Source organism: Cornus florida, unplaced genomic scaffold (genome assembly GCF_030987335.1).
Source record: "Cornus florida cultivar Cherokee Brave unplaced genomic scaffold, ASM3098733v1 CherokeeBrave_3.0.0_Hap2_Chr11, whole genome shotgun sequence".
In the NCBI taxonomy this organism is placed as follows: domain Eukaryota; kingdom Viridiplantae; phylum Streptophyta; class Magnoliopsida; order Cornales; family Cornaceae; genus Cornus; species Cornus florida.
Window position 1 is genome coordinate 91,825,665 of NW_026775581.1, and position 26,358 is coordinate 91,852,022.

Below are 26,358 nucleotides of genomic sequence, written 5' to 3' on the forward strand. Positions count from 1 at the left end.
ATACCTTTATTTCAGTAAGCTAAAATAATAATCACCATTCCACAAATGAGAGTTAAACTTGAATAATTTTGCATTATGCCGTTGATTATTTTTGACACTTTAATACACAAAATTTGACAAGTCTGAACATATTATTGCAAAAGTAACATAGTTATGATATGATTATAGTGTGGGAATAAAAAACTAATATTCAAAATGGTTTTATAACATGAACCAAACTGCCAACCAATTTTCATCATAAAAGCATTTAAATTTCCTTTTGTCTTTGCATTAAGTTTTCCAGCATTTGGTTGCCCCTTTAAGATGGAGTTGGTAACCTATCAAAAATTTACTTATCAAAAAACAAAAGAAAGATGGAGTTGGTAACCAGTTGGCCAACTTCAAAAAAAAATAATAATAATAAAATAAATGCTATGCTTTGCCCAATCTCTAACTAATTGAATAAGTTTGATTGTGAAATTGAAACTGAGTCAAAATTTATAGTTTTGGAAGTTAAAAAATATACTAATCCCCGCAAAAGAAGAAGGAATGGAGAAATGAATGGAAGAGGGATGGGGAGGAATGGATGAGATCAAGGGCGGAAATAAGGGTAGGTTCTGCTGGGCTTGAGTCCACCAAAAAATTTATGGGCCCATGGATGATGGGCTACCAAAAAAAAAAAATTTAATTAGGGCAAATCATTTCAGCCCATCTCTATTGTCGTTCTCAACTATAAACTTGCCCCCCCTCTCTCTCTCCATCTCTATTGTCGTTCCCCCCCCCCCCCCCCCCCCCCGTCTCTCCATCTCTATTGTCGTTCTCAACTATAAACTTGCCCTCTCTCTCTCTCTCTCTGCAACTTCAAACTAGAAAACCTACAAGAATAAGAAGTTCAAAACCAATATATTTTTTATGTTCTTTTTTATATAATTTTTTTATTTTTTTACAATATAAAGTAACAAAATTTGCATTGCCTTTTGAGGTAATCACCGAAATCTACATTTTATTTCAGCAAAACAAATATATATATTTTTTATTTCTATAACTTTTATTTCTCTGTTTTTTTTTTTTTTTTTGGTTGTCAATTATGTCTACAAGAAAATTTGAATCTGGGCATGAAAAAATAAATAAAAATAATCTTAATTGGATTAGAAATCTGTATAGATTGAATTTGAAACAATTTTTATCAACATGCCAGGCTTTTTGAGGATGGAAATCTTTTCAGAACTAAAAAAAAAAAATTCTTAACAAGAACTTTGACAAGCAAAAGTACTTAATATAGGGTAAAGCTCCAAAGTTACTTCTTGAAAATTAAAATACTTACAAAAAGCATGCTTTTGAGTGAATTCCATAGGGTTGGAAGGGACTTGCCATGAACTACCTCACACTCTGCCTCCACTAGTAGATTAATTGTTCAGAAATAAATTGGTAATTTTTTTTATTAATTACCCAAATAGGATTTTCTATGCCTAATCAGTCAATTGTCTAAAGAAACATTGTTAATTAATTAAAATTGAATAAAACAACAGTTGATTTTGGTTGATATATTTTGATTTAGTCCACCCGTTGAGAAATCCTGAATCTGCCCTTGGATGAGACATGGAGGGGAAGTTGTCTCTTTTATTTTTGTTTGGTTGGATAAAACAAATAGTAAAAATGATAAATATGGTGATACTTTTTTTTTTTTTTTGTTTGGTTGAAGGCAGAGGAAAAGAGTTTTATATTGTTTTTACTAATATATCTTAATTATATAATATTTTAAAAATTATACATTCATTCCAAATATAACAACAATGTAAAAAATGAAAATTAAAAATTTATTGGTTATTATCCTGCTCTCTCATCTTTCTCCCAATTTTGGGGTGGATAAAAAATTACAAAGGAACGAGGAATGAAGTATCCCTCCTTACTTTCTCTATCTCTTTCATTCCTTTCAACAAAAATAAAAAATAAAAAAAAAAACCTTTTATCTCTCTCTTATCCATCCATCATAAATCCTTCCCTCAAACTAAACATAACAAATAATGAGTACTTAATTATTAAAATTTTATCGGGTTGGAGATAATTATATATTCAATACTCAAAAAGTTATTTTTAAATATCGTACTCAAATCATGTCACAAAAGAAATTAATACTGCATTTGATACCTCGAAAAAAAAAATAATAAAAATAAAAATAAAAATTTGAACTAAGTTTCCTTCCATTTCAAGCTCAACGCACAGCACGGGCTACGCGGAGCCCCATCACAAGACCCGCACTGCGTTCGGGTGTCCCGGTTCACCGGTCCCCCTCCTGATCCACTTCCCATTTTACCACAGTGCCAGGCATTGTTCTATTTGAATTTTACCACTTAAATTGAAACAATTTGTGGCAGAAGTGTAAGCGATAATGGCGGACGGTGGTCAGGGTGGTGTTCCACAGCCGCTGCGCAAGTTAGCAACGGGGGCCGCTATACTCCTTGGCGGAGTGTTCACTGTCTCTTCTCTCTCCTCCGCCACCATTGGAACGCTTCGAGGTTTCGCCGAGGCTAAACGGGTTAGCTAGCTTCTCAAACCTTCTCTCTCATCATATACATACAATATATATATATATATATAGTTGTTGCTCCTCTAATTATGCTGAGATTGAATTTTGTGCAGAAAAAATTTGCATTGCCATGTGGGATTTGTAAGGGAAAAGGGTTTTATATGTGCAAACTATGCAAAGGAAAATCTACCATACAGTGGTCACCATTATATGATCCTATCGTTATCAATCCATGTCTTTGCCCTACTTGTGATGGAAATAGGTCTGTGATTTCTCACAATTTAAGTTGTGATTCTAATACGTATAGTTTAATGATTATGTGATTTTTAATTATAGGGTACAACGCTGTCTCAATTGTTTGGGGAAGGGCTATGATTAGCAAGTGAGAGCTGCAAAATAATTTTGGATTTGATTTAACATTTTGGTTAGTTGCCATTGTTTGTGAATGTGTTTATTATCTTTAAATCAATTATTAGTATTTACAGATAAAAATAATAAAACCCCACTTTTATTGCTGATATAGTATTGACTAATTGTGTAGCCTCTGTTTAACATTATTGACGTCTAGGTGTTCGATAAATGTCGCCTGAAAGCTGAAGGCCAACTCTAGCTGTCAAAAACTACATTTTTTTCTCCCTTGAAAGGTGAAACAGACGACGAAGTTGCGGGACCGAAAACTAGAAGTGTACAAGTTGGAGTCACTGAATATTGAACTTGAGAAAACACATGTAATAAATATAGCAACAAGCTTGCAATAAAATCCCCTGCTACCTCTCTCAACTTTGCGGAATACATGATATATGTATTATATAACATAGTTTGTGGTTGTGTTAGAGAGTACGGGTTCTTTTTAGCAAAACCTTCAACAAGTTAAAAGTTCCTTATATGGAAAGTCATATTGAGAAATCCGAATCCATGTTATCAACCTGCTACCTCTCAATGGTAGATTTTCTTTATCGTCGAATCCCTAATTAAGAACTCTCTTCTTATCGTGTCAACCAAAAAAAGAAAAGTAGAAAAAAAACCATATACATTTCAACAAAACAAGTGCCTTGTTACCTGAATAATTACCTGAATAATTAGATTGTTCCTCGTGTTCGTCTTGTACTTTCTCCCTTCCCTCAAACCACTAATCCTTGTACATTGCAACAATACTTATGTTCGGTAACATTTTGTCATGAAAAAAATAAAAACATAAAATAAAAAATAAAAACATTGGTATTGACCTTAGCACTCTATCCCTACATTAGGGGTCGTGTTAAAAAAAAAATTAAATTAAATTAAATTAAATTTTATTACTAACATTTAAGTTTATACAATCATGTTCAACAAATTTATCCCTCTGTATGAAAAATTCACCAGATAATCGTGATTAATACAACAAAGCATAAAATGGAGGTCATTGATACAAATCAACATAAAAAAAAAAAAAAAAAAAAAAATGTATAATTGACCATATTGTCACATTGAATGATAGAATAGTATCGATTGTGGAGATGCCTGTCAATAATATTAACATTTAGATAAGCATGCCATGGATCATGAAATCACACAAAAAGGAATAAAGTAATTTACTTGCCTTGGATTAGTAGTGTTGATACTGGTGTTATTGTTGAAATTGTTCAGTCACACTTCACATGACATATATATATATATATATATATATATATATATATATATTATGCATTAACCCCCATATCTTATTCTTCGAGAGCTCGAATGAGTCCTACTGCTCATGGCCCTTTTTCTGCTTTGGGCCTCTACTTTTTCCTCAACCTAGTGATCTTATCCTCAACTGCTTCTTCCATATATGGATCCATTTGATAAATTCATGAAAGGCACCCCATACATGAAGTTCATGTCCATCATTTAGAAGAAACAGTTGACCGATAAGATCAGTAGGTTGAGCATATGATAAATTTAGAGATAGAGAGAGAGAGAGATATATATGGAATTGAATTCCCAGAGAGACGACTATGGAAGGTTCTAGTCTTATAAAGTGAGAATAGCAAGTATACATAACAGCTTATACAAGAAGGTGGTTCGTCAACTAGGTTTAGGTTTTGTAAAAGAATAATTGAAGTAGCCACCAATAAATTTAATAACGTGACCTTCTGAGTTCCTCCATTGCACAATGCACCTCGTACGCTTTATTTTTGTTGCAGTCTTTTCATCTTTCTTTTTCTTTTTTTGAAAAGAGGAAAATGTTGATAAATTTTTACCAATGGATAGTTTACAAATTCTTGAATTGAATTTGTCCATTCCAACCTATAATTGAGTATCCAATTCGTTTTGGTATACAATCTTGTATAAAATTTCACAGTTGTTTTATTGTTTTCTTCTTAATAACTTTCTTTCAATAACCTTCTCTATTTTTATAATTTTTATTCAAATATTTAATCCTCTTATTTTTCTGATACTATTTTTTTCTTTTTTTGGTTGTTGTCAAACCACAAACCCTACAATAACTGCTCCAATCTGCACCAACTCAATAAATTGACAAAATAATCATAAATAAATTGACAAAATAATAATAATAAAAAATAAATTAAACAAAGATTAAAAAAATCGAAAATAAAGATTAGAGAAGAGACGACAAAGACCGGATTCAGCCATCATTAAAAAAATAACAAATTTTCACAATATTCTAAAGATGAGTCGGTTATTTTTAAAATTTTTTTTTTTTTTAAGGGTAAGGGAACGTCATTTTTTTTCTTTTTTTAACGTCTACATGTCTTTTTGCACATACTCCTAAATTTTTCTTAATCTAATACTAGCTATAAAAGGAGAGATCGTAAATATATCTAAGAGAATACTCTCTTAATAGCATTAGTCTAAAATAAATAAATTACCATTCTCTTCAGCATCCAAATTAATTTTAAAAAATCACATTAAAAAAAAAAAAAAAAAAAAAAAAAAAAAAAAAAAAGTCCAAACATAAACTCAAAGCATAAAACATAAAGCATGAAAAAAAAAAAAAAAAATACCATTTCCATTATTATTATCATCATCAAATGAGTTTAATGTTCACGGAGTTTTAATAGTTATTTAATATTTTTTATGCTAATAAGATCAAAGACATTGTTGAACTCTGTTATTTCTTCATTTGTGAAATCTTTCATCATTGTTACTTACAAAGATTAGTATCAAATCCTAATGAGATAGAAGAGAAAGTTAGGGCTCGTTAAGAATTGCTGTTAAAATTATGAAAGCACTTTCAGTAGTAGATTTGTTATAAAATTGCTGTCAATCAAAAGCATGTTATGCATTTGGTGGTGTATTTTATAAAGGGCTTTTTATATTTAAAGTATTTTTAAATTTGTTTGGTAACAATGTTGGTTAAAACACTTTTACTATCAAATTTAATAATAATATCTCTATCCTTCGTATATTTTGTTTCGGTTCTATATAATATGAATTCTTGCTTACCAAATAAAAAAAATAAAACATCAACCCTCATATTTATGAAATTCAAATTGTATAAGATTTAAGATCAAAGTTTAGTTTTTCTAATAATAGCTTGATTTTTTCATGAATATACTAATTGTAGCTTCATGTGAGTTTAGTTTTAAATAAAGTTAACTTAAGAGTGAAATCCAAAATTTTTCCAATGTAACTCTAATAAAAAATAATAATTACTTGATTTAAGAAGTTGATCTAGAAAAACATGCTGATAAATGGACAAGAAATAATATAAATATATATTTTGTAGAAACTAATGTATAGGTTTCTTAAAAGGAAAGGTATTAAATTTCTAATATATAGGTTTTTTTAAAGGGAAGAGTACAACAATACTAACAAGTTACACTTTTCAGATAACACAAATATTTGTATATTTTTTTAACACTAGGGACAAAATTGTATTTATAAAAAGTAAAGAGGGATTAAATTGTCTAAAATAATATAATTATTATAAAAAAAAATCTATGTCACAATTTTAACCGTACTTATTACTTTTTTTCACCAATATTGCCTCCATTATCAAAATTAACCCAGCTTTAAAATTTTAAATGGGTAATTTTAGATTTTCAAAAACCAACAATGTATATGAGTTGAAATCTTAAAAAAGAGCACAAATTCAGTTTGTTTTATGATAAAATATTTTTCGTCTGTTTTTGATATTTGATTGCGCAAAATATTTTAATAAAAATAATTTGTTTATTAATACTCAACAAGTTGTTTTATACGCCACCAAGATTGCCACGGCCCAAAGCAACCAAAATTTGAGAGCCTCAAACCTAATAAAAAAAAGAGTTATGGCAAGTCTCAAATTTTAGAAGGCCTCAAATTTTGAGGGACTTTTAGGGGATGACCAAAAAAAAAATTAGGGCAAGTTTTTCAGACGACACAATCTGCCTCGACACTCCGCAGGACGCAGCCTCCGCTATCGCTTCAGGCTCAGGTGACACCGTGACAAGGTATGTTCATCCTCTTTCTATTCTCTCTCCTTTTGCATGAATCGATCTTTTTGTTTTCTTCTCCCTAAGTCCACTCCAGTCTCACAACAACAGCTACCATACCCCTTTTCTTCATAATTTTTTTGCATTTTCACATTCAATCCTACGAAAATTAAGGATCCCTTCTAGTGGGTTGAGGACCTGAGTAATAATTAACTTTTTCGATCTCTAAATTATGCTCATACTTAACAGTGCGAAATTAAGGGTTTTTTTTAATTATTTTTTTATTTTTTATATGAAGATACATGCCACCATTATTGATGTTATTTGAAGTTCGCTCAGCTAGAATTTCAGTTAATAATACTGTCAAAGGCTCAAAGAACTTGCCATCAGAATGTACAAACACATGGAAATCAAGAGCAGGCTTTAACAAAACAAAAGTTAATGGTTTTTTCTATTAATTTGCACAGGTCTTCTGTAGCAATGATCAGTCAATCACTGCTACTAAAGTTGATTCCTCATCCTGAAATCAAGAAAGGGCTAATTGGCTCCCAAAACACACACACAAAGCTCCATTGAAAACTCCAGCCAGGAGATCATTCGACCAAACTGCTTGATTTTAGATTTTTTAAATATTATATTTATTGTATGATCGGCAATGCTTAGTTATTATTGTTTCGGTTTGATTCTCCATCCGTTTTATGTTAATTGTGATCTTCTTTCACATGCTAGCAGGACACTCTTCTTAGGATCTCGTGAGGTTATTTGCCTTGAGCATTTACTTTGATATAAAGTTGAATTTTGATTTTTGTGACTAGTTGTGTTGAATATTTCCTTTTAATTTTTTGATGTAAACTGGATCGTACTCTTTTTAAAGCACCAAGACCGGGTTTTCTTTTGTGTGTATATTTTATGTTCTTATCATCTCATATTAATGAAAATTCCGCATTCTTATAAATTTTTTGTGCCTGTGAAAATTTCGCACTCTTTAATTGATAGATTTATTGTTATTAGTTACTTTATGCACACTGCATAAGCGCACAATTATTTATTGGTGGTGATAGATTTATAGTTATTAGTTAGTTGCCTTATGCAAACTGCCCAGGTGCACAATTATTTATTGGTGGTGATAAAAATTTATAGTTATTAGTTAGTTGTCTTAAGCACACCGCACAGGCGCACAATTATTTATTACTTAGTTGTCTTATGCACACTGTACAGGCGCACAATTATTTGTTGGTGGTGATAAATTTATAGTTATTAGTTAGTTGTCTTATGCATAATGAACAAGCGTACAATTATATTAGCTATAGAATCTAAAAACATTGTGTGAAAATTCCGCACTTTTATAATTTTTTTTGCGCATGTGAAACTTAAGGGCCTCACATTTGAAAGTTCGCCTAGGGCCTCTCAAAATATTTGAAATCTCAGGACCGGCCTTGTTTGGGACCCCTCTATTTCTGTCCATCTCTCTCCATAGACGACCACTAACACTGACAGACGACCTAGCCCAAGCCCAAGCCCTAAATTTAGCTTCTTCTCTGTGTCTTCCAGAGGGACGAGAGATTTGTCGGTGGTGTTCAAACGGAGGTCAGACGACATTGATTACGATTGTTCCTATCAGAAGGAGGCTACACTGGTTGATTTGTTAGCGGTAACTTATTTCATTGATTCTTCAAAATTCCATCTTTCTTCTGCTCTCTATCAATATAATGAGGATTGCTGAAACTGATTGTTTTTCACCCAAAACAATATTAAGTAAGGAATGATAGGGGGTAGAGTTAGATAAATGAAAAGCATAGGAGAAGGTGCTTTTAATTGGGGAAGAAATTAATAGGATGAAAGCTTCCCTCTGCACCACAAATCTCTCTTCACATGTAGCTTTCAATTGTCAAAGACATTACTGGAAGTGGGGAGGCTTTTTTAATTGTTTTTGTTGATTGTGCTCGACTCAACGCTAGAGTTTTGTTGATGATTTTTGGTCATAATATATATATATATATATATATAGAGAGAGAGAGAGAGAGTCTGTAAGGGCATCTTGAGTCAGTACAAGTAATAGTGTTCTTTGTTAGAGTGGTGTTTTTTCTTTTTCTTTTTGTTTTAATAGATGTGGCTATTAAATGGTGGAAACAAAGGATCTCAATAGATGGTTCTTTTATAACGCCAGGGACTAGTCAGCAAAATTTGTATTCAGTTGCAATCCTAATATATGTTTCAGTTAATCTGTATTTCACAATTTTATTTTTTATTTTTATTTTTTATTTTTTATTTTTTTTTGTTTTTAGGGTGGGTGTAACTTTCAAAATCTTGAATGAAGAAATCCGACAATTCACTTGCTACTTCAAGTAAAATTATGTTCAACGACAACAAAGAACATGAATCATCTTCAGAAGATGTGGGTAACTTGAACAATTAGATTCTATGACACTTGTGTGTATATACAGTTCATATATAAAGTTTGTGATTGTTATGGATAGGAAGAGGAGATAGAGCGCGAGCTTGCGGATGTTACATTTGAAGAACTGCTAAAGGCACGATCTAATGGGTCACATTTGATGTACAAAAAACCCAATTCGGAGAAGAAGGCTGGCCGAGCCAATAAGAACAGGTACTAAAAATTGGTGTAGTTTGTTTTATATACATATATATGGATTGTATATGTTGAAATTATATTTTGATATTACATGTTAAAAGCTGATTATGGAATGTGTGAAGGCCAATGGAGGTGAGTAGCAAAAAGCCCATGAGTAGATTCAGAGAGGTCATTCAAGCTCCTAAAAAGGTGAGTTTTTTTTACTGTACTTCTGTGTGAGAGTTACATTTTATAGAAGATTTTTGCTTAAATACTGTTGGGTTTGATATATTTTTCTACTACTTTATGCTCCATTTTATTTACTGGGAAGTGGTAGGGAAATGACAAAGTTAATATCCTAAAATAGCAGTTTGTTTTCTTGGGCATTAGGTATACAATACCAGTAGCTATGTAGACTCAAGTTGTTTTTGTCTTATTTCACCCCCATTTGACGTATCTGGTGACAAATTTTCACCATTTAGCCAGCAACATTGGGTGTAGATGCTTATTACCAGTATTTTTTTCATAGAGTTAATAGTTTAAAAATTAACTAGACACGGTTCAAAATATCATATTGGTGCTGGCAACATGCAATTGTATGCTGCATATAAGGCTTCTAAAATTTATAAATAATTAAATTTTAGTGAATCCATAAAATTAATGAAATAAACCATTTAACACATATAACACAATGTAAAAGGTTAATATAGTACCTACCACAGTACTCTATGATCATATTATATAATGGTTGTCATTGTGTAATAAAAGTGGTTTTTGATGTTTCTTGGCATATTTGATAGAAAAGATGTAAACTTGTGGCCAAGAACAGCATATCTGCTTTTGTTTTGTGAAGAAAGTAATTGATAAAGTAATGCCCACAACTCGCAAGTTTCTCATAGTTTGCAAGACAACTCATGTTCAAGGTGGTTCGACAGAGTTAAGATGACTCGTGAATATCAATTGTACTTTTTCAGTAGCATGTTGTGGTCTCAGATTGGTCCCGTTCAAGGCTAATCTGGCTTTATTGAGCCAACTCAGACCTGGCTGGTTCTTTGATCATTGCATGTAGACATGGTGAAATGTATGTCACTTTGTGTTTTTCTCACTCACTGACGCTATTAGTTTCTTGCATATTTGTGGAATTTATATTTAAAATGCTAGATTTTGTTTATATTAATATTTTGTTCCATTCAGGTGGTACGTGACCCTCGTTTTGAATCATTATGCGGTGAACTCGATGTAGAAGGGTGAGTCTCTCTCTCCCATCAATGCTTTCGCCCATGTGCAGTGTGTGATCATATCTAGTAATTTTCTTTTATTAATTAAAGTTTGACAGTTTCCTCTGTTTCAATTCACTGTTGCATTTTTTAATCTGCCAATAATGGTAGTTGCAGATCTCATGTCCTTTTGAACTTCTCACTAAAGTCTTTGTAAATAAGTGTGTAAATGGGAGCAAGCAAGAAGAGTATAGGAACTTTGGTGAACTTGAAAATAAAATAATTTCTACATTATGTATTGTGTCGTGCACTTTTTTAATTATAAGTTTTTGAGGCATAGGAGTAATAAGTCAGTCTCTTACACAATTTCAACAAGGATGCTGACAAGATCGCACTTTGGCTATTCTGTCTTTTTTACCTTAAGGGTTGACTTAATAGTAACTTTTTCATAATTTTTCCTTCGTCGACTTTATGGCCGTTGCATTTATTTTTGTTCGCTATTTTAGTGGAAAGGACATCCGTGGCAACACCAAATTCAGAATGTAGTTTAGCCATGCTTGAGGTTGCATAAGTGAGATTAGTTCAAAAGTTTCTTAAGACATGTTATCAGCTTTATCCAGTCACCGTATTTAGACCCCAGCAGCCTATATGGTTCATTTTTACTGGAACCTTTTACAAAGAAAAGGGGCTTAGAACAGATTTCACTCCAAGTGCGTGAATGAGGTTACTAGGTTGGGAAGCTTTGATTCCAATACTCCAACCAAGATGCTGAACAGGATCATGGAAAATTTATCCACTCTCTCAATTGGCTGGGCCAATGCATCGAGACTGATTGACGCATTTGGTTGATGTAAAATTAACATATTGGCTTACACGTGCCTTAGTTTTTTATCTGCTTTTAATAAGCATTCTATATATTTTGCCCTACTTGAGTGGGTCTTGGAAATGCTACTTCTTTTAGAGGCTTTGAAAAATTGATGCATATCAGTAAGTACAATTCTATTTTTGGGGAGCAATTGTTTTTGAAGCAAACTCAACACTTTCTTCTTTTCTGGTTTTGGGCCGCTAAAAATCTTGACATTTTCTATAAATTAATTAGGGTGTTAACTCTGTAAATGTGTAAGAATGCATGAGATAATCCCAAACTAGTAAACTGGTGTTTTTTACCAAATACCACCAGCTATCTGGCTTGAGCGATATCTCTGCCACCCATAAAGGGAGGTGCAGGGTTCAATTCCTAGTTGTTATCTCAACGTGTCTTTGTAACAACACAAAGTTTTTTATTTTTATTTTTGTTGGAGTTATTAGATTAAAAAAATATAAAAAAATTTAAGAGTTGAAGTGAACAACGAAAATAGAAATGCAGGAAACAGTGGGAACTGGGGGAACCATTGGATGGGTGTATCTTGTGAAGAGAAAGCAACATTTGGAATAGGATGAGGAATATGAAATAGGACACGGTTGGGTGGGAAAGCGGAAGTGATTTGAGCTTCCATTGTAATGATTGCTGGCTGAGAGCCGTTGGCTTGTTCTGCAACCTCCTGTTTGTGCTTCTTAATATTGTATACCAAGAGTAGTGTTAAATCACAAAGGAGAACTAACTTTCCACTCATTGGTATTATAAATATTTGATTGGAAAATGAACTAGGACATAGTCTTTTGGCAATCTGTTTCCTAATAGCAAGAGTTTTTTTAAACAAACTTTGACATTAGTTTCCATGAAGTCACTCCCCTCCGGGTCTTAGAAAGCAATTTTCTTTGTGTGATGTATTGATATGTATTATGGATCTTGTAGATTCAAGAAGAGATACAACTTTCTATACGAGAACAATCTTCCTGCTGAAAGAGAGGTATGTTCCAAGAATAATAAAATATAGTAGTTTTTTTTCTTCTTAATTTTACTGTTGTTATTATTATTTTGCAATTTCTTTGTTAATAATTGTCTCTTTGCTTTGCTAGGAACTCAGGAAATTGATGAAGAAATCAAATGACCCAGAAGTCATTAATGATCTAGAGAATCATTTAGCTTGGATTGTAAGTGCTCACATTATTGAAAGGCAACTGCTATGCTTAACTGACCATTTTAAGTTTCTTTCTAGCGATTTTCGCCATCTAGAAATATTCGTTGTATTTGCCTCTGTTTCACTTTTAAATTCCTCTTTGTTACATGCAAGAATAAACAACTGAAGTCTGGGTCAACAAAGCGTACTGATAGTGAGATTCTGGCTGAGCACAAGAAGAAAGAGAGAGAAGCAACAAAAAATGGGAAACAACCTTTTTATCTGAAGAAATGTACTCTCTCTCTCTCTCTCTCACACACACACACACAGACACTCAATTATCTATCTAATTCTGCCGGTGTGTGGGTGCACGCTCATGTGCATGTCTGCGATAACATTTGGCTTATCCTAATCTAAAGTATCTCCAATAAACAAGAAAACAATTGTTATTCTTTCCATCTCACCGCAAATGACCCTGTCTTGGTTTTGTGATATGGTGAACCATAGACGTGTGCAATTGGATTTAGTTTTCTGAGCTCGGACGAGTTGACATCTTCTCTTTAAACTGCAAAGCAAATGCTAGAAGTCAAAAGTAATAGAATACCATACAAAGATATTGTATCATTAGGAAAGCGAAAAGATGGAAATGCATGTTGGTGATGACAATGCTAATGTTATTGAAACTCCTTTTATCTTTACGAAGACACTATAATATCGAGTCTTGAATTGCCACTAGGTTTTTTTTTTACCTCAACCCTAGTTATGGGTTCCCAAGAGCAATAAAGAGTAGTATTAAGGTCAGTGAGGGGTTTTTATATGAAAATAATATGACAAGGTTCGTATACAATTAAATTGGTTATGGTGGTTTTATTTTTTATGCAGCTGAAATCCATAAGCAGAGGCTTATTGAGAAATACGAGGATCTCAAGGTATGTATATATTAAACCTCGTTTTAACATGTTGGTAATTATTTTTATAACTAAATTTGAGTTATGGAGTAATGAATTTGCTTATGTAATATATCAGTCATCTGGCAAGCTTGAGTCCTTTATTGAGAAACGAAGAAGGAAGAATGCGGCAAAGGACCACCGTTACATGCCATATCGTCGTTCCAGCAACAATGAACAAGACCAATAACTTAAACTGGTTTCTTGTTACTTGGCAGATGTATTTCCATTAATTTCAGATCAGTTATCGGGCTAACAACATGCCGACTTTCAGAGTCTCTCTCTTAATTAGTTTTGTAATAACTTGACGGGTTAATTTTTTTTTATTAGTTTTGTAATAATTTAATTGCTTCGTTTACAGTAGCTGCATATGAAGATCATTATTATTGAGCGTTCACACATTCAGATTCAAGCTTATGTGTATATGCAGCATAAATTCATTCTATCGTTTTTTACTAAATTGTATACCAAAAGGTAAAAGTGAGTGAGTAATTGTTTCGTTAAAAATGTTTCATTGTTATCAAAATAAATCTGTTTGATCCCAAGGTTGAAAAAGGTTGAGTGGTTGAGCATGCTAGGCCAATATTTTGAGTGTGCATGTGTTTGTTTGAAATTCGAGAAAAATAAAATAAATAAAATAAAGAGAATAAAATAAAAATAAAAGTAGATATGCCTATATCAAGCCTCGTTGAAGTTTGAACACAAGTGTTTGCAATGGTCAGGCCGGCAGCTTTAACCACGGTGCACGCGTTTTTCTCTCTTTGCAAATAAGAAAAGATGATGAATCTAGTTGTTTTTCCATAAGAATGATGAATTATTGACCAAGACTCATATAATCTAAACACATTCTTTGAGCCTCCATGCCTTCAAATTTTACACAATTCTTTGAATTGTCTCTCTTCCTTTCACTCCTCTCACTTCACAAAGTTTTGTTTCTGCCAATAAACAGAAAATGGACAAGAATATGAAATAAAATTAAAAGCAGCCTGGAATCGTCTTGTCCAGAGGAAAATCACTGCAATTACAGAACCCTAATCAAGCAATTATGATACAAATACAAACACATTGCCTTGTCTGCAGAGAAATGAGGCTTCCCCTAAAACTAACTAATAAATAATGATTCATATGTTCTGGAAATGTCCTACCTCTTCACAACATAAAATTCCCCGTGTAGAAAGGTTAACAGCAAATCAAAAACACTTTAACCTCTCTCTAAAACTCACGGGGGCAAATTAATACAGAATCTACACAAAGACCACCTTTGGTGTGGGTACAATCTATTTGGGTCATAGAAAATTTTACTTTTGTTGATGTTATGGAATCCTCAACAACAAAATCCCCCACATGATAGTTAATCCATTGTCCAGGTTCATCCAAGAAACACTGAGAACTGGCATGCTGGCCATCTGAAGTTGAGAGATGGAATCGAACGGGTTTTATATCCCAACCATGAACATGCTCGGAGTTACAGACACGGCGACCAAACCTCTTAGAGGCACGTCCTAATTGCAGCCTGAATAATAGGCTATAGGTCCCTGCTGGGAATGGGAACTCCACCTCTCCGTCAACTTCAAGCCACCAGATTTGCCGGAGGTAAGCAACTGTGCAGAATCTACATGCAAGAGAAGAACAGATCAATTCAGTTTATCACACTACATTTCAAGAAATAAAGTATCTTGTTACAGTAATACCATGCCAACTAAAGAACCAAACAAGATGGTGCAAATCAATCGATGTTGAAATACTTGAACAACACTTCCAATGCATTCTTATAGGAAACAACCAAAGACTTCTTCCGTTTTCCTATTTGTAATAAGATAAAAACATCTAAAGGAACCTTTAGAGGAAACACATCACCGATTATGGTTATATCTAAATTCAGGAAAAGGACTTTTAAACTAACATATTCTAGCTTTTGCAGACTCAATGAAAGATGCCTTGAATCAAGATGATTGATTCTAGGAGGGGCATAATGTTTCACCTAAATTAAGAAAACTAATAAACAATTCATCATCCTCCAATATTTTCCTACCTTTTGAGGCAGCATCCACTATACACCCATGTGGGTACTGCCCCTGAATAGTGTCAAAGAAAGGATTTGATGTGGAAATAAAGGAGTTGCTGGTCTACCATACATTCAACTCTGCATAATTCATTGGGTTATGAATTAAATCACAGCATAAACCGAAAACTCCAAAAAGAAAAATGAGAATTTAGTCAGCCTAATTTAGCTTCAACCATCCAATTTTAAGCACTTTTTACCTGCCAACAATTTCATGGATTTTGCCATGGTCCATAAATTCAATTGAAAGCAAATGTTTGTAATCCTCAAATCAAGCTAATTTTCCATGTAGTTAGTCACCAAATAGGATCTAACACATGGTGGGTCCCGGTGGTTTTTCTTTATGCTAACATGACTAGTCTTACGAAAAACTCAACAAAGACTGCAAGTTGACCGTATGTATTAACAGGGAATTATACTAACTTAGTCATTAAATACACCCTTAATTCATCTAATTCAATTTTCCCAAATAATCTCTACCTGATGGCAATTTCCTTGTACTTTCAAGGGTCTCTCACTGTCTCTATCTCACATAACAATTTTTGAAAGAGAAAGGATGGTTTGCTTTAATTAATGGCAGAGCTCAGTTTCTTAAGCCTGCACCTAGTAGCCTGGTATTGTGCCTGGAAACAGAATGTAATCCCGACATATAGATTCAAATACATTTGATATGCATAGCGAGCTAGTAATCAAGGTATGGCTTCTAAATCCCAACGCAATTAAAAAAAATAAATAAATAAAAAATAAAAAAATCTAAAACAGAAGGATTTTCTCAAAACCAAATTTGACAAAAAAACAGGGAAACTAATCAAAATTACCCTTAACCTAATAGGTAATTTCATGAGAAAATTTAATAGATTGTTATACATGAAAAATAGTAAGTTATTCACAGAAGTGTTAACACAGTTGGCAGTATTTGAACTTTGGATAATCCTCAATTCACTTGCTTGATGAGATAAACACAATTACTGAATCACTAATCAGATACAAATAACAAAATGAAAAGCAAAGAACCTTCTTTTGGAGGATTTTAAAAAGGGAATGCCCAGAACAGTTCGATTTGATCAGCCAATCTAAAATCACAACTCTATGTTTTCAAGTAATCCAACACGGAAAACAAGACAACAATATTTCCAAATACTCACCTAGATTCTGCGGTTTCCAACCGATTCCAGTATCTCCGATCGTCGATGCCCGTTATCCCCAACCCTTTTGAAGAAATTGACAAACAAACCTTTCCAGTATTTTTATCCAGCCAAACTTTCTGCACAAAACCCAAATCATCAACAAAGCTGAATAATCCAAATCACAAGACCTTGCCGGTATCAACACAAAATAGGAACTAATTTTCAAGAAATATTTTTCAGAAGCTATATTTAAAAACAAATCTTTCCTGCACAATCTTATACAGCCAAACATTCTGCACCAAAACCCAACCCAAAATAACAACATTCCTACCAAAAAAACCTGAACAATTTAAATCACAAGGCCTTGCCCATTTCACACAAAACAGAATCTATATATCCAAAACTGTTTCTCAAACACATTTTTAAAAGTAAATTGCTAAACGTGTTTTTCCAGATAGTTTTCATTCTTTTCGTTTTCTATACATTTTTTCTACAGAAACAAACAGACCTTTGTATATTTTCTATAGAAAGAAACATATTATATGAGAGAAAGCCAAACCTTTGTGCCTCCATCAAATAAATTGGGCTGACAGAGCCTCGCGTAAATATCTTTCTTGCACAATTCCGATGGAAATTCATCAAACACTCTCTCAATAACAGAACCATAATTTGAAGGCAACTTGGGTTTCCACACAAAATCTGCTGAAGAAGCGCCCCGAAACGCTCGATTAAGCACTGCAAGTCTACAAATCTCCTGTGGTTCCAAATACACCAGGACGGAGGCCACACAAGCCTCCGGCAAATCGCCTAGACTCGGCTCCGGCGACAGAGGCGTACATATATTGGGGTTTGTCAGAAGGAAGGAAAAACCAGAACCCATGAACGGATCGATTCGATTGAACGAAAAAAGCCCCTAAAATCCAGAGCCCATGGACGGATAGATTCTATTGAACCAAAAAAAAAAAAACCCTAAAATCCAGAGCCCATGGACGGATAGATTCTATTGAACCAAAAAAAAAAAAACCCTAAAATCCAGAATTTGATGGGTTCAGACCTCAGAGGGAAAAAGGAGATGGGTGTGGTATGTAATAAGATTCCCACTTTCTCAGAAATCCAGAGAGAGAAAGGGAAGGAGGAAACGAGATGATGGTGGTGATTAATGACCCCCTCCAGCTGGTTTTTGTACACGGACGTGCGCGCGCGCGCGCGTGAGAGAGAGAGAGAGAGAGAGAGGAGTTGTTGAATTTGCGTGGAAATCAGGGATTATAGAGATTTAAATACGGAAAATTAGTTTTATATAAGATTTTGTTACAGTAGATCTAGTTTGTTGGATTCATGATATAAATGTTTGGGACATATGGATAATTGTTGGATTTTAGGGGTGTGCTGAAATGACTGCTATGCCCTTGTGCTTCATGTTTAAGAAGGAAGATGTTTTTCCTTTATAAATTCCTCTAGGTCCGTTTGGTTTTCCGGAATTTGATGGTGGAAAGTGAAAGGAAAAGAGAGTGAAGTAAAGGAAAAGAAAATTTAGTTTGTATTATGCATTTGGTTAGCATGAATTTTTTTTAAAGAAAATTGTGAAAAAATATTGTTTCATGAGTTTGAATGGCAGGAAAGTGAAAAGATAATAATTTTATATACCAAAACTACCCTTACTAATTTAATATAAATAATATAAATAGCATAAAAAAGTATATAAGATTGGGTTATATATATATATATATATATGTCCAAATACAAATTTGGTAATTGAATAGTTTTTTAATTTTTTTTTATTTTAAGGTTGCAATATATATTAGGACTCTACTACTGCATTATATTAGTTCACTTCTTTTGTGAGTGGAAAAGAGTCCTAATTTTAAGAATCATAATCTAATAACAGAATTCTAATATATCTATGAAGAAAGAGACGAATGAATAAACAATTAATAAAGGCATAATAGGGAATCAAAATATAATTATACAACTTTCACGGGAAACTAGAATTTTCCGGTGTTTTTTGGAGGAAACATTTTTAGGAAAGAATATTACTTTCCTGAAAATTTTCCTTTTCAGGCTAACCAAACAGTTAATTTTTTTTAAAATTTTCAGTTTCTTTTCCTTTCTTGCTATTTCACGCTAACCAAACTAACCCTAAAAGTATTCAAAACTGCAATCGATATATCTTCATGTGTACCTTAGCAATAAAAACTCTCGTTTAGCTTGTTATTATGGAAATAATTTTTTGTTTTTAAAAAAATTAAAAATAAAAAATTGTATAAAAAAAATTTCTTTGATTCAATTTTTTGAAAACTCAATTATAAAAATATTTATTTTTAGAGAATTATAAAATATTGTTATCTAAAAACAATTTTTTATTTTCTGAATTTTTAAAAATTATTTTCAGAATAACAAATAAAGCTTGTCTCTCTTTAAATATATTATTATTAAGTTTAGCGTCCATCTTTGTGCTCGTGTTTGAATATTCCTTTTACTAGTTTATGTATATAAATGTGTGTGTGGATAGTTTGGTTTGGAGTAATTGCCTCATTGCCTGGTGATTTATGAAAGCAGTTTGGTGTTAAAAAAAAAAGTGTTAAAAAATATATATATGAAAGCAGTTACTTTGGAATTAAAATCTGTGTTGCCACTTTTTTCACCCATAATATGTCAAATCTCAGAGGGCATATGTATCAAATGATAGCACAATTTATGCATGTCATAGAAAAAAAAAAACACTCTCTCCAATTTAAATAGGGTCAAGTGGTAAAAAACACCCCTCAACTATGTATATAGTGCATATCATACTCTTTTGGTGTAAAAAATATTCCTCAAGTTTCAATTTAGTGCAATCAAGTCCCTCTAACATATTTAAAATCAAACTTAACTAAAGTACCCTTGGTCAACAATTTTATAAAATATATAAAAATACAAAATTTTGTAAAAAGATCAAAAAGGACAATAAACAATGATTTTTTTTTTTTTTTTTTCTTTTCGAATACGTCCGCATAGACTTTGTAGAAGCCCTTGGCGGTGTCGGAGTAACCGAAAAAGACAGAGTTGGAGAAGAAAGAGAAGAGGTCGGGGACAATGGAGGAACCGGATGTGGTGGGATCGGAGAAGAGGATCTGGGAACGGTGTGAATCATACTAAGCACGTTCGTGAGGATTGGAGAGGACCTCGTAGGCGTTGACGAGCTCCTAGAAGGAGGCAAAAGCGTCGGCTTCGGAGACGTTGGACTGGATGAGCTTCCTATAGGCCGACCGGATCTAGTCGACGGTACAGTTATAGCCGAGCCGTAGGACCTCTCGTAGAGACATTGATTCTGGTACTCTATCTAAAATTCATTCTCTGAATCCGGATATCTCTTACTAGAATCTAAGTTTGGCTAAAGAATTGGTTGAAGAGTTTAGGAATCGGAACAAAAAAAGGCGGAGGCTGGTTGATCGAGGTTACAGCTCGCCTTTAAGTGCAGTTATGAATTTCGCTCTTACGGTAGCTTTCTTAGTGTTCGGGGTGTCGGAGTTGGGATACGAGAGCTTAGCATCGCTTTTTCTGTCCAACCAGGCCAGGTGTTGAGGTAGTGGTGGTTGAAGAAGAAGAAGACGGTGGTGGGATGAGTTGGTGGTGATGGAAGAAAGTCTGTGGTGAACCAAATCGCAGAGAGCAGAGGATGGGTATTTTCGAAAAATTAAAAGGGCAAAATGGGTATTACAGTAATAATTTAGGTCAGATTTCTGATGAAGGGGTAATTTTGCACAATTTTAAAAGATTAGGGGTATTTATTGCACACTTTTTTAAATAAGGGGTAACAGTACTACTTAAAGTATACTTGAGGGGTGTTTTATGCATTTCTCCCATTTAAATATAGCTTATCAGGTCACTCTCTGTCTTTATAGCTGTGGCGACCTTGTGGGCGGGTGTGTGTGAGCGTGTGCAGGGGGCACCAGTCGGCTACCACACTGGGCGAGCTACAGGTGCACAATCCCACATCGTCTGGGTGTGGATGGGGCAAGTGTTATATGTAGATTCAACACCCTTTTATGACACAACGCGTTTTAAAGTCGTGATGGCCGTGAACCCATCAGAACTCTGTAGTTAAGCGTGCTTAACTTGGAGTAGTACCAGGATGGGTGACCCCCTGGGAAGTCTCTGGTCTGGGTGAGCCAAAAGCGGACAATATTGTGTCTGACCAGGGTGAAGGTCGTTACAAATGGTATCAGAGTCTGACCCAACCGGAAGTGTGGCCAACGAGGACGTTGGGCCCCAAAAGGGGGGTTATTGTGGCGACCTTGTGGGCGGGTGTGTGTGAGCGTGTGCAGGGGGTACCAGTACGCTACCACACTGGGCGAGCTACAGGTGCACAATCCCACATCGTCTGGGTGTGGATGGGGCAAGTGCTATATGTAGATTCAACACCCTTCTATGACACAACGCGTTTTAAAGCCGTGATGGCCGTGAACCCATCAGAACTCTGTAGTTAAGCGTGTTTAACTTGGAGTAGTACCAGGATGGGTGACCCCCTGGGAAGTCTCTGGTCTGGGTGAGCCAAAATCGGACAATATTGTGTCTGGCCAGGGTGAGGGTCGTTACAATAACTTATCATCGACAGGCTCTTTTTGTCATTTGGCGTAGGCTCTTTTTGTCATTTGGCGTAGACAACAACCTAACCTTACCAATTAGAAATGCATTAGTATAATTCATCCATCCAGCCCAATGTCAAAATGTTTCTGATTACTATAAGAAAAATTCTAAAGCTTGTCCGAGTAGGAAGCAATGATTCGTACGGATGAAAAATATTTGACACAATACATTAACACGGTATGAATTAAAAGATTTGAGTTTGGATTAATCTGTGTAATCGTGTTGATACGTATTAACCTATTAATCAAACGTGTCGTGTTCATGTTTGACCCTACTAATACGATTATGACACGATTAACCTGATTACTTAAATGTGTCGGATAAATGTGTCGTGTGAGAAATGACATATTTAGCTAAACGTGTAGAATAAATGTGTCGTGTTTGTGTCAAAAATGACTTAAACGTCTTTTTTTATGTCATTTCGTGTCGTGTTATATTTTGACTAATTTATTAAACGGATTACGCATGTCATGTCGTGTTACACATATGTCGTGTTCGTGTCAAGAGGTCTTGATACGATTAATAATCGTGTTGTATTCGTGTCGACTCTAATCCGTTAACACGAATTGCCTTCGGACACAGAATATGAGTACAATACAACAAATTTTTTAAAAATAAAATACAAAAACAACATAAATATGTAAAAAAGTAATAATATATAATAATAATAATAATAATATGTTTTACTCATTTTATTCATACTTTTTTTTTTCTAAGGTCATTTTATTTTATCCATACTATCATAAATGAAATCACAAATTTAAAGCTTAGAATTAGTTATTTATTATTTTGTTTTTTTTTATTTATTATTTTATATATTTTTTTAATTGATCAATAATATATTTTAAATTGAATTTCATTCTTTTTAAAAAAATAATTACAAAACTCCAAAGTGTGGTGAAAGTGCAAAATGTGTCATTACCATGTCCAAGAAAAATATTTAAATTTCAAGACATTTTTAACGATGTTCTACGCGCATCCAAGTGTCTCACACTGCTTTTTCACTTTTAAGTGAAATGTCGGTGCTTTCTAAATAGTTGATAACCAACTTATAGACAACCAAATAGTAACCGTGAAGTGTGAACTGTTACAGTGAATTCTTAGATATTAAACTCTCAACAATTATGGCACGGTTTCTCTACTACTAACATAAAATTAGATCTCTAACATGAATGAAACAAAATCAAAAGAATTTAATAAAATCAATGGTACATTACAATAATTTGGTCAGCCATAAACATTTGGACTCATATTTTGCCATTCTCTAAAACCGGATTGAATGTATACAAACGCCTTAAATTCTGTTTTTATCAAGATCTATTGACCTATTTATAATGGCAATGTTCTGCAATCATCTCGCACCAAACAATGACTCCACTAATTGAAGATTTATAATCATTGTACTTTCAAATATAGTTTTATTAAAGTAATTTATTTAATATTAGGGCAAAATGAGAAAAAAAAAAAAAAAAACCTTCAACTATTGAAAACCCACAAATACCCCTATCAAAAAGTTCCAATCAAGGATACTCCGTCAACCAACCGTTAATGACAAATATAACACACTAGCAGAATTTTCAAATGGGTTTGGAATAACCCGATTCTATACATGTTTGATTGTTTACAATAGGTTGTATATGGTATCCAAAAAAAAATGCTCCAAGGATAGTTTGGAAAAAAAATAAAGGGCAAATTAGTAATTTAGCAAAATAATTCATTTTTCTATTCTTATTTTACAGAATTTCGATAAAGATGAATAGAGTTTTCTACTTAAATAATGGTGCACGAGGATTTTCTGAATAAATAAAATAGTTGACAGAGTTTTATGCATTTTGTGGTTAATTAAAATATGAGTCATGGATGACATATCTAATAATTTTTTTGTGTCGTAAATCATAAATATAATTTAAAATAAATTTCTTTTAATTTTAAATTCTAGCAGCACATTCAATATTCCATAACACAACATCAGGGTAATATAATAGAACCCGTTATTAATTTGACAATATATATACACAAACATAAAGTTATAAGAATAACTATTTCCTACATGAGAAACAAACTTGAAGTCCTTTGCCGAAAGGCCACATAGGGAACATATTCTTAGCATAGCTTTAGATTAATCTCCCTGTAGCAATACAAGGCCTTTTTTCTGCCTCTTCACTTTTATAAAACAAACTACAAAGCAAAAACGTTAAGATCATCAATTAATTAAATCATACACATTTCTTGTAATACGTTAGTATAATAAGATACTAGGTTGAATGTCTTGTTCAAATAAACCGAGTGGTTTGGGGGTCTTCTTGTTGAATTCTGACCAACGGAATGTGAAATCAAGCCAAGACCAAAAGTGATATTTAAATAATGACATTAATTAATTAATTAATAAATAAAGATTTGGGAATAAACAAATTAAGCACAAGTTCAGACTGTTCAACGTGTGTGTGAGTCAGCTGAACATGTTAATCACATTCTGTGGTTGGGCTGGAATGGCACTCGTGTCACATATTCATCATTTGTATGCCTTTCTTAGTGGACAAGTTCATGATGTGGGGTCAGTTTTATAATTAGTTCATTAATTATGTGCTAATAAAGTTGCACTTTATATTATATTAAGATTAATTATTTGACAAGAGAAATGATACATTTACCAACCTAATCCTCCGATTTATCCTCCGAATCCTAGGTGGCCAGGCCACGTCAGACAAAAAAATCGCAGCTCTTTCTCTTTCCAGGATACCCTCTCAAGCTCTCATCTCAAGCCAGGCGGGATGCTTCGCCGGCGACACAAAAAAATCACAGCTCTTTTTCTTTCCACGATTTCCCTCTCAAGGATGGTTCGGCGGCCGACGAGACAGATCCGGCTTTGGCAACTGCGGCTTGTGTACGCCGAGGTGGAGATGGTCTGGCTGTGACGGTCTCGAACTTGGAAGAACCAAGTCGAAGAGTGCGTGAGATCGGTGAGAGCTCTTTGCCGGAAAAACCAGTTTGGGGCTGATCGTCGGTGAGTGGGTCAGTTTCTGGGGGTAAGCCGCCACGCTCGAGGAGGGGTGTCTCGGCTGTGGAGCGGCGAGCTTACGGCGGCTCAGATGGACAGCTTGGATGGTGGTGAGGATGGGCTCGCGGTGGGCAACGGGTTGGTTCAGCCCGGCGGTGGCGATGGCAGTGAGCAGACGGTGGAGGAACTCGATCGGGCCATCATCAGTCTCCATCGACTTCTTCTAAAGGGAGCTCCGATCTAGCGACGGCTTGGCCCCTGAAGTTGACGACAAAGGAAAATGAGATCACTTGGACCAACGTTGTGGTCTTGGGGTTTAAAGTTTCGGATCAGGCAAAACTAGGTCGGATTTGTTGTGCGGTGTCGTCGTCTGGAACGGTTATTTGATGCGGCGAAGTTTTCGGCGGTGGGCAACTCAGAGATGAGGTTCTTGGTTGATGATGATTGGAATTTGATCTCTTTCTCATGCTCTATCTCCCTGTACCGGTGGAGAAAGCCAACGATGGTAGAAATAGAGGGGGAATGGTGGAGAGGGAATGAGAGAGAGAGAGAGAAAGAGCGAGCAGAGTTTTTTCGTTGCTGACTTGGCCTAGCCACCTAGGATTCAGAGAATAACTTGGAGAATTAAGTCGGCAAATGTATCATTTCTCATTTGATAAATGTGTTGCATGATCATTGTAAACAATTAATTTGTATGCTACACATGTTAACAAGAGGGTTTTAGTTAATTATTTACCCAAAAAAAGAGAGGGTAATCAAATTCTATTTGAATATGATATAATGTTTAGTTTAAGAAAAGTTCAGTCAACACAGATTGATCTAGTGAGATAATCATTAATATTTATTACGGTATAATTCCAATTTTTTCATACAAAATATATTTTAAAAAGTCTGACACTATCATCGTTAAAAAAATAAAAATACAAACATAATATTTTTCTTGTGACATTAGTAGTGACTAGTGACACTGTGTTAGATAATTTTATATGGTATATCATTCTTATTTTGTTGATGTTAATTGTTATGTTTTCAATAATATTAGAATATTGCTTTTCTAAGTAAATTGAGATATTATTTTTTAAAGGATTTTGATGTACTGATAATATTCATAACTATGACATGCAGTGACGAACTCAGAAACTTGTATAGGGCAATTTTGAACTACAATAATGTATGGTGGGCAGTGGCGTAGCCACAGAGGGACTCCAAAATTTGACAATGCACGTATATATACCATATATATATATAACCAAAAGTCTCTAAAAATTGACAGTGCACGTATATATACTATATATATATATATATATATATAACCAAAAACTAATTCACGTTTATCTGTCAATTATTACTTTTCCAGAAAATATGATATTTTTTTCACTTTCCTAAAATATTATATTCTTTTTCACTTTCTAAAAAAAAAAAAAATTCATCAAGATATTCTATTATACTTTTGACTTTACCACAAACAAATAGATTATTTCTATTACATCATCAGTCTACAAACATTTTCCACAATCCAAACAAAGCAAGCAGAGTTACCAAACAGAGACTCAATGCAGCGGCAGACAGGTAATATGATTTTTTTTTTTATCATCTAAATTTTACAATTATTATTTGATATTATAATTTTAGTTAGGAAAATTATTAGTTATTACTATCAAAATTATTTTAGGACTTGTTGTTCTTTCAAAATTTAGTTTATGTAATTGTGTTATTAATTATTATTCTGCAAATAAAACTTAGAATTATTATTATTATTTTTTTATTTGCAGCCCAAATCAATGAAATCACAAATTCAACTCTATCAAATTTTTTGATGGATTGAATTATCTGCTTCTAACTTATAAGGTTAGATTTGGTTATCATGGTTTTTTATTTTTATTTTTTCTACACATGTGATATA

General features: G+C 33.6%; 3 protein-coding genes across 6 annotated transcripts; 2 read left to right on the forward strand and 1 right to left on the reverse strand.

The window, feature by feature from the left end:
* The first annotated feature begins 2,036 nt into the window (after nucleotides 1-2,036).
* LOC132286154 (uncharacterized) lies at nucleotides 2,037-3,339 on the forward strand. 2 transcript variants are annotated; one of them, XM_059788422.1, is made up of 4 exons: nucleotides 2,037-2,515; nucleotides 2,620-2,768; nucleotides 2,843-2,888; nucleotides 3,075-3,339. In XM_059788422.1, exons 1-3 carry the CDS (start codon nucleotides 2,369-2,371, stop codon nucleotides 2,883-2,885), a joined length of 339 nt encoding a protein of 112 aa, XP_059644405.1. In that variant the 5' UTR covers nucleotides 2,037-2,368; the 3' UTR covers nucleotides 2,886-2,888; nucleotides 3,075-3,339. The 2 variants fall into 2 exon arrangements, with proteins under 2 accessions (XP_059644405.1, XP_059644404.1); XM_059788421.1 differs by having other exon boundaries at nucleotides 2,042-2,515; nucleotides 2,843-2,930.
* A 3,387-nt stretch (nucleotides 3,340-6,726) lies between these two features.
* Nucleotides 6,727-14,039, forward strand: LOC132287140 (uncharacterized). Of its 3 annotated transcripts, XM_059789650.1 has the most exons (11): nucleotides 6,730-6,924; nucleotides 8,458-8,557; nucleotides 9,192-9,301; nucleotides 9,384-9,514; nucleotides 9,622-9,688; nucleotides 10,673-10,725; nucleotides 12,491-12,545; nucleotides 12,655-12,729; nucleotides 12,870-12,987; nucleotides 13,578-13,624; nucleotides 13,722-14,039. In XM_059789650.1, the coding sequence occupies exons 3-11, from the start codon at nucleotides 9,218-9,220 to the stop codon at nucleotides 13,830-13,832; spliced, it is 741 nt and encodes a 246-aa protein (XP_059645633.1). In that variant the 5' UTR covers nucleotides 6,730-6,924; nucleotides 8,458-8,557; nucleotides 9,192-9,217; the 3' UTR covers nucleotides 13,833-14,039. The 3 variants fall into 3 exon arrangements, with proteins under 3 accessions (XP_059645635.1, XP_059645633.1, XP_059645634.1); XM_059789652.1 differs by lacking the exon at nucleotides 12,870-12,987 and having other exon boundaries at nucleotides 6,727-6,924; XM_059789651.1 differs by lacking the exon at nucleotides 8,458-8,557.
* Nucleotides 14,040-14,612: 573 nt separating this feature from the next.
* LOC132287139 (F-box protein PP2-A13-like) lies at nucleotides 14,613-18,067 on the reverse strand. Its single transcript, XM_059789649.1, has 3 exons — nucleotides 17,391-18,067; nucleotides 16,850-16,968; nucleotides 14,613-15,254 (listed from the first exon to the last, which is right to left on the reverse strand). The coding sequence occupies exons 1-3, from the start codon at nucleotides 17,709-17,711 to the stop codon at nucleotides 14,855-14,857; spliced, it is 840 nt and encodes a 279-aa protein (XP_059645632.1). The 5' UTR covers nucleotides 17,712-18,067; the 3' UTR covers nucleotides 14,613-14,854.
* Between the last annotated feature and the right edge of the window lie 8,291 nt (nucleotides 18,068-26,358).

Excerpts from the sequence above, each read along its gene's own strand:
- LOC132286154 (XM_059788422.1), top strand. The coding sequence starts at position 2,369 with ATGGCGGACGGTGGTCAGGGTGGTGTTCCACAGCCGCTGCGCAAGTTA. Across the intron at positions 2,516-2,619 it reads GTTTCGCCGAGGCTAAACGG|AAAAAATTTGCATTGCCATG; the intron begins GTTAGCTAGCTT and ends AATTTTGTGCAG. Across the intron at positions 2,769-2,842 it reads CCTACTTGTGATGGAAATAG|GGTACAACGCTGTCTCAATT; the intron begins GTCTGTGATTTC and ends TTTTAATTATAG.
- LOC132287140 (XM_059789650.1), top strand. The coding sequence starts at position 9,218 with ATGAAGAAATCCGACAATTCACTTGCTACTTCAAGTAAAATTATGTTC. Across the intron at positions 9,302-9,383 it reads ATGAATCATCTTCAGAAGAT|GAAGAGGAGATAGAGCGCGA; the intron begins GTGGGTAACTTG and ends TGTTATGGATAG. Across the intron at positions 13,625-13,721 it reads AGAAATACGAGGATCTCAAG|TCATCTGGCAAGCTTGAGTC; the intron begins GTATGTATATAT and ends GTAATATATCAG.
- LOC132287139 (XM_059789649.1), bottom strand. The coding sequence starts at position 17,711 with ATGGGTTCTGGTTTTTCCTTCCTTCTGACAAACCCCAATATATGTACG. Across the intron at positions 16,969-17,390 it reads TATTTGATGGAGGCACAAAG|AAAGTTTGGCTGGATAAAAA; the intron begins GTTTGGCTTTCT and ends GGTTTTGTGCAG. Across the intron at positions 15,255-16,849 it reads TTGGAAACCGCAGAATCTAG|ATTCTGCACAGTTGCTTACC; the intron begins GTGAGTATTTGG and ends TCTTGCATGTAG.